Source organism: Lepidothrix coronata, unplaced genomic scaffold, assembly GCF_001604755.1.
Source record: "Lepidothrix coronata isolate B3197 unplaced genomic scaffold, Lepidothrix_coronata-1.0 Scaffold17, whole genome shotgun sequence".
NCBI classification, from domain to species: Eukaryota; Metazoa; Chordata; class Aves; order Passeriformes; family Pipridae; genus Lepidothrix; species Lepidothrix coronata.
Genome location: NW_016690197.1, coordinates 3,988,671 through 4,009,833, shown reverse-complemented (window position 1 = coordinate 4,009,833; position 21,163 = coordinate 3,988,671). Strand labels below are relative to the sequence as shown.

Below are 21,163 nucleotides of genomic sequence, written 5' to 3'. Positions count from 1 at the left end.
GAGCTTTGTGGAGCAGCTTTGGTGGCAGTGCTCCCTCTGACCTCCCTTCTGTCTCATGCTGTGTGCTTGTCTGGTCCGTTCACTTCAAACCTCTAGGGAGCATCACTCTGCCGTGGTTTTAAATAACTCAGAAGAGATTAGTTGTAAAAAGAAGATCCCTCACATCACTCCTCCCTCTGACTGGGCAAGAAAATTCTAATTCATAAATCAAATGTTGCCTTTTCAGTAACATTGCTCGTTATCCCAGTGGTGCTGGAGTTCCTGGCTTGCTCTGTGTGGTGTAATACCTTTTCTTTCCACATAGTTTATTCACCTCAGGCCAGAACTCAGTAAATTATTTTAGTCTGCTCTGATCAATATGAGTAAATTCCTTTGGGCCAACTTGTATTTTGTAAAAGGCTGGAGGGGAGTATTTTGGGCTAGAGTCCCCAGTTGCCAACATATTCCATGTTTTTGCCCTGTGAAGCAAATACAGAGGAGCAGGCAGCTGTACAGCTATGAGAAGAATGTTATCATTCCTAAAGCATTTCCTGCATGACCCTGGGCAAGGCTGTGTTTCCATGCTTCACTTCCCCAACTACGAAATGGAGACACTTGGAGTGGGAAGTTCAACAATGCATTTCTTCTGAGGCCTCCAAAAGAATTCGGTCATGGTCTTTAATGGCATTCCAGAGCAGACTAACAAGGTACAGAATATCCTGCCCTAGTTGTAGAAATTAGAACCCTGCTCTGGGGAGGGTAAGAGCAGACCTGTTGGATTATTATCTGATTTACGTAATGTGTCAGTCGCTCGTTCGTGCTCCTGCTCACCAACCTGACTGCACGAATATGCCAAAAGATAAGGGCTCAGGTTGCACAACCAAGTGACAGCTGTTACATTCTTTCTCAAGCGTTCCATCGCTCTGACCTTGGGGACTATCTGGCAACTGATCCCCAAACCATAAACCGAAGTGCTGTTACCAAATAATCTGTAATGTTCAGTAACCTACACTGGGTGTTTACTGAATAAATCAGAAAATTGCCCAGTGGCTAATTTTTTCGAATAGAAATTAAACCCCTTGCTTTAAATATAAAACTGAAACTAGCCTATATAAATAAAGTTTTCATTCCTAACTCCAGTGATTTTCATTCAAACAAACCTATAATATTGCTAAATGTGGTGTATCATGAATATTAAGTTATGTGAATTCTCCAACAACAACATCTTAGAAAAAGATGATGAATATGGTGTCTAGGACTGAAGAAATTAAGGTTCAAAGGATGAGTTAAAGACATAAAGAACTGCACTAACTAGTTAGGATCTACTTTTACATGGAACCCGGAAAAGAACAAAAGACTGAAACCTCTTGACTCAGCAATACTGCTCACATTCTTTCTATTCTCCAACATTGGCTAAGTATGCCCACCCAAAATCTTTATTTGCACACACAGCCTACAGATAGGAGGCATCAGGGAGCCGAGAGGCATACCAAACTCATTTTTAAAAAAAGGCAAGGTGCCCCGATTATGAAACTTGCGGTTAAAAGGGAGTAGAAGTGCCCACTATACTCAGCACAGAACTTTTCAAATTTCTTCCCCTTGTGAAGTTATGAACTTTCTTCTCTTTGAAATCAATTTAATTCCTATAAGTATGTGAATTTATACATCTGGACTTTGGTGTTGCACAGTAATAACTTGTGATCAATTTTTTGCTTTATCTTTTTTTTTTGCCTTTGTCCTACTCTCTCAATTATTCCTGGTCATTAAATAAAACCCACAAGCCATCAATATTCAGTGAAGTCTCTTCTGTCTTCAACTACTTGTAGGCTTGCTACAAAAAAATCCATCAGGCTACCTAAACCCTTAGGCTGGAATCAATCTTCAGATTACCTGACACAGGGGGCGGAACTCTAAATACAGTACAAGAACCATCTGGTTGGTTATTTTAGTGGTCTTACTGGACCAGACAATTTTATATTTATTTCTTTAATCCAGCAAGGATATAATATATGGGAGAGAAATGCATAAAATGTTGTTGGTTTTGTGGAACTTTTTGATATACAGGAAAGAAAGGTCTACTGTGCATATGTGGCCCTGCAGCCAATAAGAGCTCTGCAGGATCAAAAATCCCATGTATAGTTTTGAGGGCTACTGAGTTTGAAGTAAAAGTAAATTTCAAAGTAATTTTTTCTCTAGTTGTCATAGGTTATCTTGCCTGGAGTACAAGAAACATCAGGCAATAGGTTTTGTCATTTGTTCTTAAATAAGAGCGCTTTGGAGCACTTACTCTTAGCTCGTCAACAGACAGACAACCTCCTGTAGCAAGTAGTAGCTGGGTGACTCTTTATCCTAGATAGATACAAACTCATATACCTCCCCATGAATATGAGGATTGCCCTGTTAGTCACTCATGTAAATTATACGTCCCAGGTGAAGCAAGTAAGAGAGAGCAGTTCTGTGAAAATAAAACTGCAGTGTAAATTGGCTTAATCTGAGCAAGAAAATAAATTCTTGCCTTCCTTGCTGTTGAGATCTGTAGCTGCTGTGAGGTAGAGTGTGATTCTCTCTTCCCTCCTGCTGTGAGCAAATGTTCTCTGTTCCTCAATTTGACAAGTGTGAAAAATCGGGTAAATTTCTGGAGTTGTTTGTTGTCGCTGCTCTTGCTGTTACTACTTTAGGATACACTACAAGGTATTATCTCTCAGATCACATGTTGGATGCAATGCATGCACAGAACAAAAGGACAGTATTTATCCAAACTGTTTACAAGGTCTCTGACTCTGATCTAGCCAAGGCTATCTGGCTTCAATCATTAGCAGAAAGGAAAAGGCAGAGAGGATAGTTAGTTCTATAAATCAAAATGCCTTCCCATGCTGGCACCCAGTGCAGAGCAACTGCTCGCTGACAGACATTCAAGGTTGAACCTGGCAAGTTCAGACTGGTTCCAAGAGCAGCAATTGATTCACTCAGGACAAAGCAGGCATGATTGCTTCGGCAGAGGGAAAATGTTGCTTTTTTTAATTACAGACTCCATGAGAGATGAGTGTGTGCTCTTGAAGATATGGTTGCAAAGCTTTAGGGATTTTATGTGAACCAGGGAGTGGATAATGGGTATTGGTACATCGGTGCCTTTAGATATTTTTCCCAATCTTCGTGTTCTCTCATCTTCCCTCATTATTAATTGTCCTCTATGCCTGTCCCCCTCTTGAGACTAAATCCCACTTTTTTTGGAGGAGGAAGAAATTAGCATCCAATTTGCATTCCAAAGAACCAAAAGAATAGAACTATGTTCAGCACAAGAGGCAAAGAATTACAAGACCAGATCAGAAATGTGGCTTATTTCATGATGGATATTTAAGAAGCTGTAGCCAATTTTCTAATTAAGTGAGCTCATGGCTGTTTAGAACAACCTGGAGTGTTAGTGTTCTATCCTTTCATTCAACGGTTTTACTAAAGATTTATTGTTATTTTAAGATCGTTCCAGGAAACATGAATTCACAAAGTTCTTATTTAGAAATCTGTTTGATTAGACAAAATTTCGTTTTTTGCCTTGTTACTTTCTGAAAAGGATGCAGCTCTGACAGCAGCATTATACAGGGCATCTGTCTCTAGCAGCCCACCATCAGTTGTTTCTCTATTCTCAGTAGATTTGCCTGTTATAATGAACTCTGTGTACTTGCACCATGACTCATCTTGGATCTTTCCTTGCTAGATTTCCATGTTTCTGTGAGGTCTTTTTTGCCACGTGGTACTTTCAACATCAGTGATAATTCCAGTAGGACCAGCTGTGATGGAAGTTAGCAGTCTAAAATTGTGAGGTATAATTTTCCTTCTGCACCTTCACATTGGTGCCGCATCTTTGGTAGCGCCCAGATTTTCAAGTGATGTGGCAGAGATGTGAGTATGTAGAAAAGAGAGATTATAGAAGAATTTAAAAAATGACATTGAAGTTATTATCTTCAGTGGCTGCATGACAGGATTGTCAACAGTATTTGTGGAGGCAAGTGAAGAATTAAATAAACTTTCAAGATTATTTTTGCCTGAGATTAGTTTGATTTAGCAGCAGAACACCCGTAACAGAAAACTAGAGGTGATGCAGTAAGCAAACAAAAATCAGAATAAAGCAAGAAGGTGCATGAGGAGATGAAACTAGTCAAAACACTGAAGAGATTAAAAAGTACAGGAGAATAACTCCAAGAGTGAGAAGAGGAGGAGGAGAATATAAAAAGCTTGAAGGATGGAGGCACTGGAACAAATAATTCCTAGAAATATGGAAATGTGGTGAGGTAAGAGTCAGAGGTGGTGAGGTGGCAGCAGTGCCACGTACATACCCCAGGGAACAGAAAAGAGAAGCTACTAACAGATGACTTCAGGGAGGCCAAGAGCAGACAAGCATTCTTGCCCAGGAGCCAGCAGAGGATCAACCTGTCTTCTTTAAACTTTGAAGGCAATAAAGTAGGGCTTTTGGAAGGTTTTATGACCACGCAGAAGGACTGGATGAGCCCCAGATATCTGCAATGTCAGTTTTCTTACCTGCGTAGACAGGAGATGTGAGGTCCAGAGGTTTTATGTTGAACTGATTGTTTTGTTTTTACGACTGTATTTTAGGATTAAGTTGGAAATGCCTTTGTCTGAGATTGCTGCCATGCATCAGGAATGGTCCTAATTCTTTTTCCAGGTCATCTGCACTGTAGAGACCAGAGACAAGATCCACACAGCCCAGCTGAGGAATGCGCTCTTGGAACGCTACCCCACAACTACCTGGACTCAGCGGTGATGGGCACAGCCCAAGGGAAGGGACCAGAGTCCTCTGACAAGTATTTTACAGAGCCCTAATCTTGAGGCTTTCAGAACACGTTATCTTTCAAAGCTGAACAGTTAGCAAATAGTTTCAGGATATTTATTTCCTGCTCAAAACGTAGTGAATGTCTATGGGAAAAAAAGTTAAATGCAAGACTTTAGCTTAGCTAAGGGAAACTTCTAGTCTCTGCTGGTGTTGGAATTCAATAATTCTTTATCAGCTGGCTGGCTGGATTTTGGCTAGTGTGTAGAATCCAATGATACTCAGTAAATAAACAGGGAGAAGGCATTTCTCTTTACATCTGAATATAGATCTCTCAAAGGTCTTCTGATTTTGATGCTCCTAGTTAAAGTAATACAGCTCCTTCTGCTGGACTTTGCCATACTGCTAGTACAGAAATTTTCTGTTTCCAAGCCAGAAGCAGTTTTCCATTTGATAAATCTGCTTCAGGAGGTATATACATGTGTGTTTGAACACACTTCTGTTCTATCTTTGCTATCATGTGAGGAAAAATTATGCTAATAAAATGTGATTTAAACAAAAGCAAAAAAACTCATTGGAAGATAAAAGCCAATATTGTTTTTTTTTCCAAGGGAAAATGATCCAATTTACAAAATAAGATTCCAAAATATGTTGCAGAAATAAAAAAAAAAAAAAGTGTTTTGAATACAATTAGACCTGATACACAGAACACAAATGTAATTCTCTCCTCAATTTTTGGAGACTCAGTATAAAAAGTAGTATATAAAATGGCTTGTGTTTCTATATAAAAAGGGATCTCTCCACCCATGTGAATTTTGTAACTAGCATTCCACTGATCATCTTAGTCTGTCTAAAACAGACTCTATCCATCTCACCTGACAGATTAAGTACACAGTTAAGAGTGAAATATATTTAAAGACCACATGTTAATAGCCAGAGGCAGTGCTGGGAAAAGAGGAAGCCTAAGTCTTAGGCACATGGCTAATACAATTAACAAAGAACACATTGACCTAAATACCATTTCATCACTACAGGCAGAGACCTACTGATAATATAACAGAGTGGGATGGTAAGAAATGTAACAGAAATTCAGGCTTACTTCCAAATGTGTGTACAATGGTTGCTTTTCCATTTGGGCAAAATTTTATGTAAGCCCAGCTACCACAGAGCAAATACGCTGAATTTAATTGGGATTTACCAAAATTTTGGGTATAGGTATTTTAATGAGAGATCTTAATCCTGCTTCTAGCATCAAGTTTATAAATAGGTATATAAAATAAATATTATGTATTTAGCAGTGCCCTAGCAAAAGCTCAGGGGAAAATCCAGCAGAGTGAGCATCCTCACAGGCTGCAGGGGATCAATACTCTGTTCCTTCTTATTGTGGCTCATGAAGAAGCAGGAGTATAGAGTCTCACAGTGGTGGACAAAAAATAGAAGTTCACTGATTTGGTCTGGATTTGGAAGAACCATATTGGTTTGCACATGAAACTGAAAAGTATTGATGCCCCAAAGGTTAGTTTTGTTCCCTTCTTGCCATCCAGTATGATGGGTATAGGCTTTGGTCCTGCAAATCAAAGCCTGTCAGACACAGCTCCTCTCTTCATGGTCAGAAGAGTTTAAGAAATCTGTATGGAAATAGATGACAGACTATATATTACATAATTGCTACTTCCATTGAAACAAGCAACAAACAACATCATCAAAAATGTAAAATCACTGTAAATAAGGGTATAATTACCTCCTCATGTCTTTTGCAAAACTCTCAGGAAATGTTGAGGATGTCTCAGGTATCCACATGAGAAGAAAATGGGACTTAATAACCAATGTTCTCAGTAGTGGCTTCTGCTGTCTGAGTACTTGGTTTATGGTCTTGTATTATCCTGGACTCTTTTTTAGAAGCTCAGAGCATTAACGACTTCCTTTCTAATCAGTCTTCACAAAACTGGGGCGAGAAGATGTAGCAGACAGAGGAACCAAAAATCGATGCGCTTGAAATCACCACAGGATTTTGAAAGTGTGTTCGGGGTGTGGGGGGGAGAGAAAGGAAAGTGATGTCTAGAAGGTACTTAAAATGTCAAACTTGATATGTGCAGTTTGATTTTATTTTTATTGTTTTAAGCATGAACATACATAAAAGTCTAAATCACTCTCCAGTGATAAACACTTTATATGTGAATATAATGAAACAGAATTGATTATCATTCTGTATTGCCTTTATTCAAGTCCATTGGCTTCAAAGATAAAATTAATATCTTCCAAGGGGAAAAAAATATCAAAATTAAATGTTTAAAGGAATATATGCAATTGGAAAGAGTAATGAAATAGCTGTGCTACTAACCTTTTTGCATTATAAAATATAATAAGATCTGTGGCATTTCAAAGACCTAATAATGTGGTTTTGAATGTTTTATTTAAAGAATTTTTATAGAATGTTCTTATGTACCTTGAAAAAATAACTTTAATGGCTATGTAAACATTTCTCAAATTATTAAATCAGCAAAACATAAATATAAGCATTGTATTTATTTGAAAAATAATTAAAATTGTGCTCTGCCACCTCAGCAAGGAAAGATTTGTCATTCTCTCGTGGTACTGATAGCAGTCTCATATTAAAAAAATCAGAGTTATTTTCTTTCCTGTGTCTGTCCTTGACGTTGACACAAAATCCCCATCATTTGTGCACGGAGGGAGCTCTGAGCTGCCAAGGAGGTGAGCACAGCTGGGCAGTGTGGCTGCTCTTGCCCTGTGGAGTGCGATGGGAGATTTCTGGGGTGCTCCCCAGCATGGCTAGGTAAGGATCTCTCCTCACTGGCTTAGAAGGAGGTTCTGTTTCATGTATTAGCCCAGCTGCAAACACTGCCTCGCTTGTACCTGGCTGTGTTCCTGGGCAATGTGTAGAGTCTGGGAGCAGAGGTGTCTTGGGCTGGGCTTGTGTGGGTGAGTGAGGTCCGTGATGTCTGGTGAATTGGGCCTCGGGGATACTTATAGTAAGTACCATGAACTTTGGTAAATCAGTCCCTCAATTTCAGGGTGCAGCAGACCACCAGCTAAAATGCATGTACTTATCTTCAGTGGAAGAAGATGCTTTCACCCAGGTAATTCCACCAGTGCTAAGCTTCTTAGCTTTGGGAGCTGCCCTATGCTTTCACAGTTTGCCAGAGGCACAGCATGACTTCTTCCAAGGACTGATGCAAACAAGGTGTACCTTTAATTGAAACAAAATCTCTTCCCACATTGATTCCTTAATTTCTTCAGCCAGGTCCTGTTAGCTCTGGATTAACATCTAAAGCTCTGCCAGTACGTTTGTGCAGCATCAGGAGCAGTTCATCTCCCCATGCAGGTGGCATGTCCTCACAAGCAGCAACTTGCCTTCTAGAACACTGCTTATGGAAGATCCAGAAACATGTGTTAGATCTTCCCATCCTAAAATGCAGTGAGTGCATTTGAGGTGTTAGTATTAAACTTTTGCTAGACCCAAACCTAGGCATGTGGTTTAGTGACTGGAAAAGGAAACTGCAAGACTGTGAGGTTGGGCTGTAATTCCTGCCAGTCATTTATTTGATGGCCTTGGTTCTCCTGTCACCTTCTTTGCTGTTTGTTTAACAACAGTCTGCCATGTATGGGATATTGAAGTTTGCAGAGTTTCCTTCTATTACAAACTTTTGCTTTCCTATGCTTCCAACTTTTTGCTACATCCCAATGGAGGGGGAATCCTTCTGAATGCTGTACCCCCCTGAGCAGGTGAATTTCCCATGGTTCAAAAGCACTTATTTATTTTAAATAAAGCTACAGCAAAAATCGGTGGCTGTGGTTGGAAAATATTCTAACAAAATATGAATGTTTTGAAGTATGTCAACAGTGATCAACAGGATCCCTAAGCCTGTACAGCTTTTCAGTCTGAAGAAAGGAAGAGTCCTTAAGGGGCAGAGCCGGATCAATCACACCTGAATGCATCCACCAAAAGGATATAAGGGGCTTGCCCTGTGCTGTTGATGTCTGAAAACTCTTCTAAATGCAGGTATTCTGGTTTACTTGTTTGTGGGGGGATTTTTGCAACTATGAAAAAAACCCCTTTTTTTTCACACTTTTGAAATTTTGGAGAAGAATGTGGTTTTCCTTCTGATAAGAGTTCTAGAGAGTCTTTAGAAGGACATTTTACCTCGTATGGTTCTAGATTCGGTAAATTGGCTCCCTGTGTATTCCCTCAAGAGGCACCTAAAGTGGTTTTTCTTTGTGAAATGGTCTCAAAGTACATTGATAAATGATACAATGATGTTCCTTATACCTGTTTTCCTTCTCTTCTCTCCTTCTTCCCAGTCATGCATGTGCTGTAGTTATGTTTGGACTTGCAGAGGCTTTGTAAAGTCTAGTAGAGTATGTGAATTGTGCCATATTATTACTTCTCTTCTGAGGAGCAACAGTAAAGGAAATGCTGAGGGTTTTTTTGTTTCTTTTGCTTTCAACAAATGATGGTAATTCCTTGAGCTGTTCATGCAGGTCTTGCATACAGGCACCAGTCTGAATAAACATCTTGCTTACAAGGTTAATTGAATGTATAGGCTGTTGGCCATAGAGCAAAAGTTTTCATTAAGTCCTCAAATGAGTGGAGTCACTAAAAAATCTCTAGAAATATCTCTTTATTTTGTATGTGAATATCACCTACTGGGAGGCTGGGGAATAATTTTTATTTGTACGAAAAAATTTCTTTTGATCACCAGTGCAGGTCAAGCTTGTAATGAACAAGTAAAAAAGCAAAGCATTTTTTAACTGGGTAGCCTTGTAAATAATGAAGTGAGACTGACAGCCTTGTTAACGAGGGCTCGTATACAGCAGTACTGTAATTAAAAAATGGACATTGATGTTCCCCTCTCTTTATTCAAACATGCGGTATAAACAGAGAAGGAACCTACAGTTCAGATTCATTCATGGAAGCATTGCTGCATTGGTTAATTTTTTCTTTGTAAAGTTCATTTGCCTGGAAACCTTAAAATCAGTGAGCTAACAGTTGCTTTCCATAACTTTCCTCTAAAATCTATTGTATTTCTGTGGAAGGTTTGCAACTCTGACCCCCATCCCCCACCAACAAAGACACTGCCTATAGTGGTCAAATTTAGTGCAGACTATGACAGTGACCATGGAGGCCCTTCCCTCAGCTTTAACTGGGCTCTGTTGTTCTTTGGGAGACCAGTGCCTGGCCCCAGAGGAAATTAAATGTCCTTAACTAACCAACACTTGGGTATTTCCAAAGGCTGGCTCATTTGACTCCTGTTGTGTTTAGAAAAGTCTAGGTCAGCATGGAATAGAGGCAAAGCAAGATAACATATTGTGATTCTGAGAAAGATTCCATAAGTCCCTCACAAAAATGAGCTACAGCCCTGAAGGCTTTGGAAATAGTTCTTGAAAACAGGTGGGAAACCTCCTACTGTCTCTGTTCAGACTCAGCAAAGTTTCTGAGCTGATGCTGCCTATCCTGATCCAGATTCTCCTCAACAGAGCTTGATTTGAGCAGTGATTTGCCAAACATGCTGATCTGGATTACCTGCCTTACTTTAAGGAGTACATTACACTCGTTTCCATATATTCCCATATATTATGACTTAAGGGTGAAAAAGGACCTGGGTAGTTTCTTTGTGTTTTCTTCTTCAACAAAGCTACCAAGAAATCACAGCATAAAAGTACTGTTTTAAGTGATGTGGTTATTTGTGACTTGTATGAAAAAAATTGTTTTGATCACCAATGCAGGCCAAAGAAAAAACAGGCATGATTGTTTTAAATTTTTTTGGCATCTACTTTACATTATTAGTATAATGCATACCCGGTCTTGCACACAGACTTTCATAGCAAGAGTTGTTTTGTTGTTTTTTTTTCTTGTTGCCAATTTGAAATGGATGTCTAAACAGTATTTATTTCCCTTTAGTGATGCCAACAGCCTAGCTGGCAGAAATACCCATTCTGAAAAACCTTCTGAAGCCCTTCTGTAAGTTTCCTTTCAGTGGGAAGTAATATTTTGAAATATTTTGTTAAGTACTTATGTTTGCAAGTGTTTTCTTTTGGCAAGCAGGGCGGGCTGGGTGTTGGTGTGGATGGTTTGAAGCTCAGCCCAGCCTTTGGGAACACACTTCTGTTGCTCTGCCCCTCTGTTGTGGAAAGGGCATTTTGATTGCAGTGGAAAGAGTTGCTCCATGTGATTAAGAGTAATCCTTTGTTGTTGCTATTAGGATAGCCTGGAGCTTAGCTTACACCTGGTGTAACCAGCACTGTTTTTCCAAAGAGCCCATCGTAGCCATGCACATTATGTCTCTGTGGCAGGTGCTGACTCAATTCCTTCTTCTGCTGATTCTTTTTAACTAAAAAATTTTGTGAGGTGTTATGGTGTGTTTATCTTACTGTGATGCTAGAAACACTACGAACACCTATTCAGAAATGGTATCTCAATATTATTTTGAATCTTGTCATTCTGTGGGTTTCTTCCTTTTCCTCAAGGCCAGTCAGCATTGCTTATCCCCTGCTGCTCAGACCTTCAGCTGGACAATCTCATCTTGGAACCTGAAAAACAGGCCTCTGGTCTGCTTACAGATCTGGGACAGAGAGTGAGAGTAAACACTGCTTGGTTTTGTTTGGTTTATTTTTTTACACAAGTGTTAAAACTGAACTGCTGCCAAGCAAGGGTTGGGAAGAGAAAGTGTCTGAAGGTAGATAAATATCTAGTAGTTCTATTTCTAAAAAAGTTTGATAAGCAATGCCCAAAAACCTCCATGTAGAGAGCTGCTGAAATCTGTCATGCTAAACAAGAATCCCAGAGAAGCTTCAAAAAAATGCTGCTGAAGTCAGTGTCTGGTTAAAACTTGTTCTAACTTAGACATACTTTTTAACCAAGGCAGTTATAAAATTTTTCTACTATAGCTTCCTTGGGCTCCACTGAAGAAGCTTTTGCCATTGCCACTCTCAAAGGAAGCCCTTCTAATTAAGTTGAGTCTAACAGCACGTAGACAACTTCTCAGAGCTGTGATTTACCTGCAGCCATTCCAGAGCCCAGGTGGAAGTGCTGTGAAGGTCAGCATGACAAGCGCTTGGTGTGCAGGCTGGTGGTGGGAGAGGAAGGTAGTGGAGTAGTTCTGACCTTATTTACAGCCTCACTGATGGAAAGTGAATAGTGGGAAACAAGAACAGACAAAAATGCCTCTTGAGAAGAAAGAAGTATTCTGCCATTTTTCTTAAGTCTTGAACTAGCCCTCAGCATTATTGTTACACCTTTACCATTGTACAGGAACAATACCATGAAAATGCTAAACCAAAGTTACTTGTTTTATCCCTTCATATTCTTAAGTTAAGGCTCATTAAGAGAGTCAATTAGAATTCATCTCGAAACAAAGAATATTATACCAATACTGCTTTTAGTGCCATAGAAACTTTTATTTTTTTGGTAGGGATAATGGTGGACTGGGGTAGGACTTACTCTTTAAAGCATAGAGCCAGCTAATCCTGTATGTTCCAGGTGTGGATACTGATATTTGCAGGTATACAAAATTATGTATTTAGGTAAGGACATTTATTGCTAGGATAAATTAAAAAGAAAAACAACTTCTTCACTTTTTTAAAATATTTATTGGGTCACAGACTATGATAACAAGTTACACAGTAAAATGTAGCTCAGGCTTTTGACACTCCTGTTGGATTTCTAGGCACTAAACACGAGTTTCTACTTCTCTACAAAATGTTAACCAGTTTACCATTAAACAAGAAAAAAAACCCAAAACAAACAACCATTTCAAACCCTTCAGTTCTTCATGCTTTCAGTATGCACTGAAAGCAAAAACTTGATGTACCTGTGCTTGAATAAGACTTCTTCATCAGAAGTGTTAGTCTGTAGGTACTGCACAAGGCGCAAGGTTATTTGTTACTGCCTTGTGGAGCTCTTGGTTAGAGCAAGAACAACCTATTCTTATCCTTTTTTCCAGAACAGCAGCACAACAAGTGGCATGGTAAAACTTCTCCGACACCAGTTAATACTTTAAATAGTTATTACTTTTAAAAGTGCTAAACCTAGACAGGCTAAATTCTTGTTCAAATATCCAAAAGTAAAAGACAGTATGATAAAAGATTCACTACACATACAGGAAATACTCTGAGGGTGCTTAAGATGATCTCCCAACCACAGATTTCATAACACCAGCACCTAGGAAACAGTGGTATATGTTTATTCACTACACTTAATTTCATTCAGAAATATAAACTTTTCTGCTGGATTTTGGAATGATAATTTTTTTCCTTAGATAATAAATTTCTTCTCAAAAAAGCTGCCCTCCAAGCTACTTTATATTGTAATAACTCATAGATTAAAATCTTCATTCAAAAGATGAGGTCATGCTGCATGAATTTTAAGGCACATGTATTAAACCAAGTTAAAATGGTTTATGTATCCAAGCTCACTGCACCTCAGCCTGAGCTGAGACTTGGTCTTTTTGATGTGCTTGCAGCAATATAGTGGTCTATCCTTTGTGGAATAAAATAAGTTGACAAAACAAAGTACAAAGACCAGGCTTTCACAACAGCAACGCCAGTACTGTAGAGGAAATATAGTAAATTTAAATCCTATTGCAAAACAGGTGCAAGTTGCCTTGTAGCTGTCAATTAGCTGTAGAAGAAAAATCCTCCTCATGGAAAGGTAATTTATCAACCACTACTACCAGCTGTCAGTGACAGAGTATACAGCCTGTGTCACAAACTGCAGAGAAGCAACTTTTGGCTTATTGCATAATAAATAGGATTAAACTTTGGCAGTGCCAAGACTGAAGGGCTGAATTTCTACTTATCTATCCACAGGGGCCTGTGAATTTTAATTGTTTTGCTTAGTATGAGGAGAGTTGCTTGGGTAGAAGGGCACTGTATCATGCAGCAGGAATGTAAATTAGATAATTACAGCACCTAGACATGTAAGTGAGGATCTTTTCTGAAAAATGAGGATGAAGAACGTGAGAAGTGACGTCTTCCACTGTCTTCTAGTACTGCTTCTTGGCTGAAGGTTTGTAAGCCACCAGAAGACCAAAGGAAGCATACCCAAAAAAAAGGGTCTGAACGAACCATTGGAACTGAACTGATGGGTCAGTGATTCCTTTAGATCTGCAACATTAACAAAAGCATAAAATGGGTCAAAAAACTTATGTTCCTGCAGACTAGACTGTGATACTCACAAAATGAGGTTAGATATCTCTACCCATCCTGGATATTCAGACTTGACTAGAACATTTCAACTTAGCATCATTAATTCCAATCTAATGAGACTTGTTTCCTGTGCTAACTAAACATACCAGTTCCTGTGATTTTAGTGGATTTTAAGCTACCTACAGAAAAAAGTTCTTTCAGACATTTCATTCTTATAATTTCCTCAACAATATACAAATTGCAATCTCAGTGTATGCTATTTGAAATGACTTATCCTATAACAAATCCTATAAGAAACTGGAGTAGCTTAATACTAATCTTAATACACAAGTCTGAATATAATTTCTTGTTGACTGTATTCATTTAACTAATACACAGTAATTAAATATATATTTGCTTATTAATAAAATAATTACTACATAATAAATAAGTCAGTTTATACATACTACTGTATACAAGCAGGGCAGAGACCTGACAAATACTGTGCAATGCAGGATGGAGAAGCACTCTTATCTAAATTTGTGGCTAGAAAAATACAGGTAACAGGGCTGAAGACACCTGACTTAATTTATGAAGTAGAAGTTTTCCTATGTTAGTTAGTTTTAAGTTAACATGTATGAATTTTTTTGTCTTTTACAGAAAATGTCACTTTTTTCTCCACTTCATTGTTCTTGGGAAATACTACTACTGAAAGGAACACGTACAAATATAACAACGAAACCAAAAGATTTCACATTTGTAGTAAACAAACACATCAAGCATAGCTGTGCTCCAGCTCACCAGTTTACAGGGAGGCTCCCTCTACTGACCTTGTCCAGAACAGTTCAGCTGTCCATAGTACCAGAGCATCACACACACAAAATGATTGTCTAGCAAATGTTAGCACAACACTTCTAGATGTTCATTCTTAAATTGTCTTACCAGATGTGAAAAACTTTTTTGTTTAGAATCACAGCTGCAGTGTTCCCAAATGAATGCAGAAGCTGGAGAACTAAGGCTTAAGAAATTTACCTGTTTCTACTAAGCGAGCTTACTTGAATAGACCACATGCAGCAATACAGGCCAACAGCCAATGACAGTACTACTGTTGATTAACAAATTTGTATCTCCTTCCTCACTAGTTTTCCCTTGTGCCTCCTTTGTGATGTTGCCAAGTAGACATTACTTTTACATCAGTAAAAATGAATGGTGTTTGATGCTCATAGAAGTACAACTGCTGGTCATGTACAGCAGGGTGCCAGAAGAGACAATGATGGGCAGGCCATCTGTGCTCCTTCTTTCTTATGGGCTTTAACACTACTCTGTAAAACTTCATTAGTTAAACTAATTACAATACCCTGATGTGGTATGTTCACTGGTAGTCAAGTGTCCTCATACTTAAAAGAATCACTTTAATATACCCATCTACCTGCAGAACTAGACTTTTAACTTCAAAGCTACATAACTTAAAACCAGAGCCTCATAAAACAAATATTACTAACTCTCATTCTGAAGGTGGAAATCATTAATCCATATTTTACTATCTTGAGAACCACCTTAAACAGCGTTCTGTGAAACAAAATCCCTTTGCTTCCAAGAGCCGTTACCGGAGAAGCCTGGGACAGCAGCTGTGAACTGAACCACATGAAGTGGAAAACCACCATTTTTATGATGGCAAACAGACTGGCCACCTACTCTCTAGAGCATGAGAACCAGTATCTACATTCTTCTGAAGTACTATAAACAAAATTCAAACGATCAGAAGGACCACATGTTTGGACAGCACACCTTTCCAGGTAAATTGTTACCCTATTGTAAGAATTAGTTGGCCTTGCTTGTATAGTCTGATCGTTCCAAGTACTTTATCCCACAAACCTGCAGACACAAGTAGATCTTAAATAGTCCCAAATGGAAGTGTCCAATTGTATTCTTACAATATAGATGCAATTGTTAAAGTGGGTAATTAGCAGTATTGAAATTCTGATGAGGTAAGATCTGATAAAGTTGTAACACCCGAAGTTATCAGACTATTTCTACACTATCTATTGTTCCCTCTGCTCCCTGAGGAGCAGTGGTACCCCATGAACAGGGAGCTCAGAGGCAGACAGACAAGCTCTGGCAAACCTTGCTGCTGCCAGTTCTGCAAGTTGCCACCCCTCGGTTTTGCCTCCCTGTACAACAGTAACCACTAGAAGAATCTGCAGTAACCAGTTGTGGAGGTCAGCAAACTATCACTGCAGCCAGAATTTTATCAGTATGCTCTGAATTCATACTGCTGCTGAGAACCACCAAAATCAGCTTATGTCACTTGTACCAAAGATCCTTTTCAGAGAACCTGTGTCGGAGTCAAAGGAGGGAACAACTTACTGGCATAACTTAATACCGTAGAGGGCTTCTACTATGTGAATCAACCAGGATACCCAGAACCTAATGGAAAGAAAACATGTTTTATTTTGCTGAAAATTAGGGAAAAGATGGTTGTATCCAAGATGCATTATGTAGACAATATAAACCTGGAAGCATAGAAGTGACATCTTACTTTAACGTAGAAAAGGAGGGGTATTTTTTATCTTAGAAAAAAATATGTGTGCACTTAAAAGAAACTGAAGTCCACTCAGAAAATCAGAGGAACTGTAGCTCATGTAATATCCCTCAACCTGCTATTTCAAGTATCCACTGCAGGCTTCCAAAACTTTCAGCACTTAGATTAAGCCAAAAAGACAAATGCTTAGTGAAAGCAGTACAAGTTAATCTTAGCTAAGCATGCAAAATCTATCCTTTTACTTATGTGAGTATTTTTAGTGGTCCTAAGGAGCTACTTCAGTTTTTATAGATTTAGTTCTATGAAAACAACTGTGTGTATAGATTCAGAATATATAATATGACTCGATGAGTCAAACTCGGTCTACCAATTTTCATATGGAAGCTTTTAAAAATAAAAAGTTACACAGGATATTCAGTTAAGCTCAATTCAATACATTGCTAAAGCAAAAGGTGCTAAAGCAAAGATGAAGGTTCATCTTCTACATGATGCATGGTAAAATAAGTGAGAAAGCCCTGCTGATTTGTCTTTACAGGAAGTCAGCAAGTGACAGACCTGCTCACAAGGAAATATTTTCCAGCTCTTATGTTAATTAGCACTATGCAGTTTGTCCAGCAGGTTATTTCGCATGGGGACAGGATCAGGATAAGTGAGTACGAGGGTAGAAAATGTTCTTTAATTGAAACTGGAAAAAGAAGAATCCTAAAGAAAGAACTGGACTACTCAGGTAACAACTTGAGAAAAGCACCACTTTTAGGAGGTGGTACAAATACAACTTTACAAATGGACAAACAACTGTTGTCAAAAGTAGTATCTTAACATTTTTTCCCTTTCTTGCTATAACATCACTGATGCCAAATTCTAAGCTGAATTTTTAAACTTTCATACTGGTCTTAGCCTATGTAGTCTTCTACATACTTTTTATCCCACATCCTTAATTATAATGAGCTTGAAAGGAGAGCTCTTTAAATCTAATTAACGATTGGGTTACAGGAAAGCTTGTTAACACAGACTAAGCACAAGAGACAGAGACAGGCAAAATAATATAGTCAAATATAACTTACATGTAGCATACCCACTTGTGGTGGTGTTCCACTAAATAATTAAGGAAGGTACCAAATATTCCCAAATAACTATAAGGTATAGTCGAAGGCCAAAGTGTCACCCACTAAAAAAAAAAAAAAAAATTTAGTTAGCTTACTTCAAAGTAGAATTACTATCAATTTAAACTTTAATGAGCTTTCTTTTTGCTCTCCCCACCCCCCATGTCCATCAACCGTGGTTTAGGGCTTATTTATTCATAGTATTTAAACTCTTTCATTCCATTAACCTTGTCCCAGATCCATATTCTTCAACAAGGCAACTGGCCTTTGAAAGCACACTTACTTAAAAAGATTCAAACTATGAAATTTCTTTCTCTTGACATACAAGATGCCAAGGGATAAGCTTAAGGTTGCTGTCTGGGTACCAAGAGTGCGTCTGCACATTAAGTGGCATTTCAGTTGTAAGCTCATTACCCATTAGACATGGCAGCCGCAAAAAACGCATTGTCTCTGTCCTAAAGAAGACAATGTGAGGAAACTGACCTGAAGAATTCAAACAATGACTAAACTGTTTAGTAGGAATAACTATCTAAAACTAGGGGATCAGTCTTTCTTCTTTTGTCCCTTAAAAAAGAAAATACCAGATTTTCTTCTGTTTTGAACAGGGTGCAGAAGATGACTGCTGTCCCAAGACCAAAGATGCACATGGTTTGCTTCCAGGTTTCTTTCCTGTCGCTGAGCTGTGTGCAGTGTTTGCCAGTGCCCACCTGCCTTTTACCAAGCCGTGGAGGAGAAGCAGGCGGTCAGTGAGCTGTGCCCTGCAGAGTCCACTGGGGATGTAAGGTGAACGCTAGGCTAGACCAAGGTTCACACTCTGGTATCAATGCTCCAGTTTCTAACTACGCTTAAACATAGCTGTGCCAAGGACGTGGCAAGATGATGCATTTAAACAGGGAATTTGCTTAAAGCGCATTCTGTTTCTTGAAACAGTCCAAAAGCTGTTCGGTGAGCTGCCTGGCCTGCCTTGACCATCATTTTTTCAGCGGTGGTTCTTACGTTTAGAAAACCCAAATAGAAGGAAAACATGTGAAAGGATGACTTTGATAAACTTGTCAGATATCTCAAAACTGTTGTTAATATCCCTGCTCCAGCAATCCGACTTATCTTAGTTGATGTCTGGTTTCAGAGGCTCGCCAATTTTCCAACCACGCCGTCAGTTCCTACAGTCTGCAAATGCACTTTACGGACTGACATGCCCCAGGGCTGTCCCGGAGCGAGCTGTGCCGATACTCGGCGCGGTCAGTTTTGGGAACGGTGGACCCCTCTCCCAGGGCACCGCCACCGCCAACGGCGCCCGGGATGTGGCCTCACCGCCACAGCCTCGCCTCCCAATCCCACTGCTTTTTCCCTCTGGACTCCCTCCATGGCTCCCTCCAGCCTCCTCACTGCCTGGCCTGGCCAAAGTAGGACGTTTAGTTTCCTTTTGCTGCCGGCTTATTTTTAGGAAGAGCCCTTCCCGCGGACACCGGCACGGCGCAGGGAGCCTGCCCCACGCACCGCGCGTCTTCCGACCGACGTCCCGCCCGCCCCGCTCCCCCCCCCGCCGCTCCTTACGCCGAGGAGGACCATGCCGAAGATGATGGCGACCATCCATATGAGGCGGGAGCGCTGGAAGTGGCAGCTGCCATCGCGTCCCCGCTCCGCCGCCGCCGCCATCGCTCGGTGCGTGCTCTGCCCCCGGCGCGGCCCCCGCGCTAAGGCCGCCGCGGGCGGGGCGGGGCCGGGCCGGGCCACCGCGGGCCGGGGGGGGCGGCCTCGTCCACCCCCGGACGGGGAGGGGGGGAGGGAGGGACACGGTCCCTGCCCCAGCGCCGGGGAGGCCGCGGGTTCGCGGCTAGGCACCGCCATGTGCCAAGTGCCACACTTCGGGTACAATAACCCCCTGCAGCGCTACAGGCTGGGGGCAGAGTGGCTGGAAAGTGGCCCAGCGGAGAAGGACCTGGGGGTGCTGGTCGGCAGTGGCTGGATATGATCCAGCAGTGTGCCCAGGTGGCCAAGAAGGCATCCTGGCTTATATCAGGAATAGTGTGGCCAGCAGTACCAGGGCTGTGATTGTCCCCCTGTCCCACTGTTGAGTCCACATCTTGACTGCTATGTCCAGTTCTGGGCCCCTCACTGCACGAGAAACACTGAGGTGCTGGAGCGAGTCCAGAAAGGGGAAATGAAACTGGTGGAGGGTCTGGAACACAAGTCATGTAAAGAGCAGCTGAGGGAGCTGAGGTTGTTCAGCTTGGAGGAGACTCAGAGGTGACCTTAACTCTCCCTGCAACTACCTGAAAGGAGGTTGTTGCCGGGTGGGGATCGGTCAGCCTCTTCTCCCAGGCAACAAGTTACAGGACAAGAGGACACAGTCTTAAGCTGCACCAGGAGAGGTTTAGGGTGACTAGACATTGGAATGGGCTGCCCAGGGAGATACTGGCATCCAGCCCTGGAAGTTGAAGGAAAGACCAGACACAGTACTGAGTGCCATGGCCTAGTTGACATAGTGGTGTTCGGTTATAGGTTGGATGTGATGATCTCAAGAGGTCTTTTCCAACCTAAGTGATTCTGTGCCGAACGCGGTATGGAACAGCGCAGAAGCTGGAGAGAGCTTTCCAGCTTGACGCTTTGCCACTTCACCGCAGCGCTCCGCTTAGGGGTGGAGGAAAAAGCAGAAAATGCAGGAAATGGGACAATCTCAGCAGGTGCGGCCCGAGATGCACCCGCTGGTCCGGGGCACCCCGCAGGGACCGGGGCGCCCTCTCGTGGCACCGGGAGCGAACGGCACCGGGCGGGACGGGGAGGTGCCTCCCGCGGGAGTCCCCGGGCCCGGGAGGGCGCGGGATTGTCCCTGGGGCAAGGGCACAGTGTCCCGGGGCTGTCCCTGCGACAAGGGCACGGTGTCCCCGCCGCAGCCCACCCAGAGGGTCACAAACTGCAGCAGCGCTCGCTACGGGGCTAAAATAAACAGGTGTTGCCCTTCTACCACTGAGCAGTTCAGTCATTATTTGGAACAGTACATAATACCTTTTTGAAAACTACCAATTCAGATTGTATTAAATCCAGCATTTTCTACTCTATGCCCTTTTGGGACACTGGACTTGGAGATGAACTTGTCCAGAGAAGTCACCAGGACCTGGGGAAAGGTTCCCACGGGTAGAACTGTTGGTGGATGGGATGAGGGTTCATTCTTTCCTTTGAACTTTGCTACCTTTTTGCTTGCCAGTGAGTTTGACAGTGTAGAGACAGTGAGGAATGTTGACTATGCTGTTCCCTCTCCTCGCCTGAAGGCTAAACACCTGCTCTTTTAACTATGTGTTAATGACGTGCCTGTAAAGCTGTTCTCTGCAACAAATAATGCAGCATGTCCTGACATATCCCCTGTGTTTCATAAAATGGTCACTATAGAAGGGTTAGTTTTGTTCTGTCCTGAGACTGTTCTGTTTCCCTGTCTCTATTTCATTCTGGGCTGTTCCTGCCCAGAGCACCATACAGGGGTTTTCTTGTTTGTTTGTTTGTTTTTCTGGAGTGTTTTTTGGAGATTATAGTAGGGTTTGGTAAGAAATTCCTGCAGTGGTAAAACTGTTCCTGGGAGCCCATCTACAAAACTCATTGAGGTTGGCTATGTGGAAT

The 21,163-nt window shown here is 41.1% G+C and overlaps 2 protein-coding genes across 5 annotated transcripts in view; one reads left to right on the top strand and one right to left on the bottom strand.

Annotated features, from left to right (window-relative positions):
* LOC108493582 (putative threonine dehydratase) overlaps window positions 1-7,335 on the top strand; it is a 33,283-nt gene extending 25,948 nt beyond the window's left edge. For all 4 annotated transcript variants that reach the window (XM_017807184.1, XM_017807182.1, XM_017807185.1 and 1 more), the window contains one exon: window positions 4,658-7,335. In XM_017807184.1, the coding sequence (XP_017662673.1) occupies window positions 4,658-4,756 (99 nt within the window). In that variant the 3' untranslated portion in view covers window positions 4,757-7,335. The remainder of the gene's footprint in view (window positions 1-4,657) is intronic.
* A 5,015-nt stretch (window positions 7,336-12,350) lies between these two features.
* On the bottom strand, window positions 12,351-19,251 carry TMEM254 (transmembrane protein 254). Its single transcript, XM_017807207.1, has 4 exons — window positions 19,106-19,251; window positions 17,513-17,616; window positions 16,274-16,333; window positions 12,351-13,885 (listed from the first exon to the last, which is right to left on the bottom strand). Exons 1-4 carry the CDS (start codon window positions 19,205-19,207, stop codon window positions 13,765-13,767), a joined length of 387 nt encoding a protein of 128 aa, XP_017662696.1. The 5' UTR covers window positions 19,208-19,251; the 3' UTR covers window positions 12,351-13,764.
* Window positions 19,252-21,163: the final 1,912 nt, after the last annotated feature.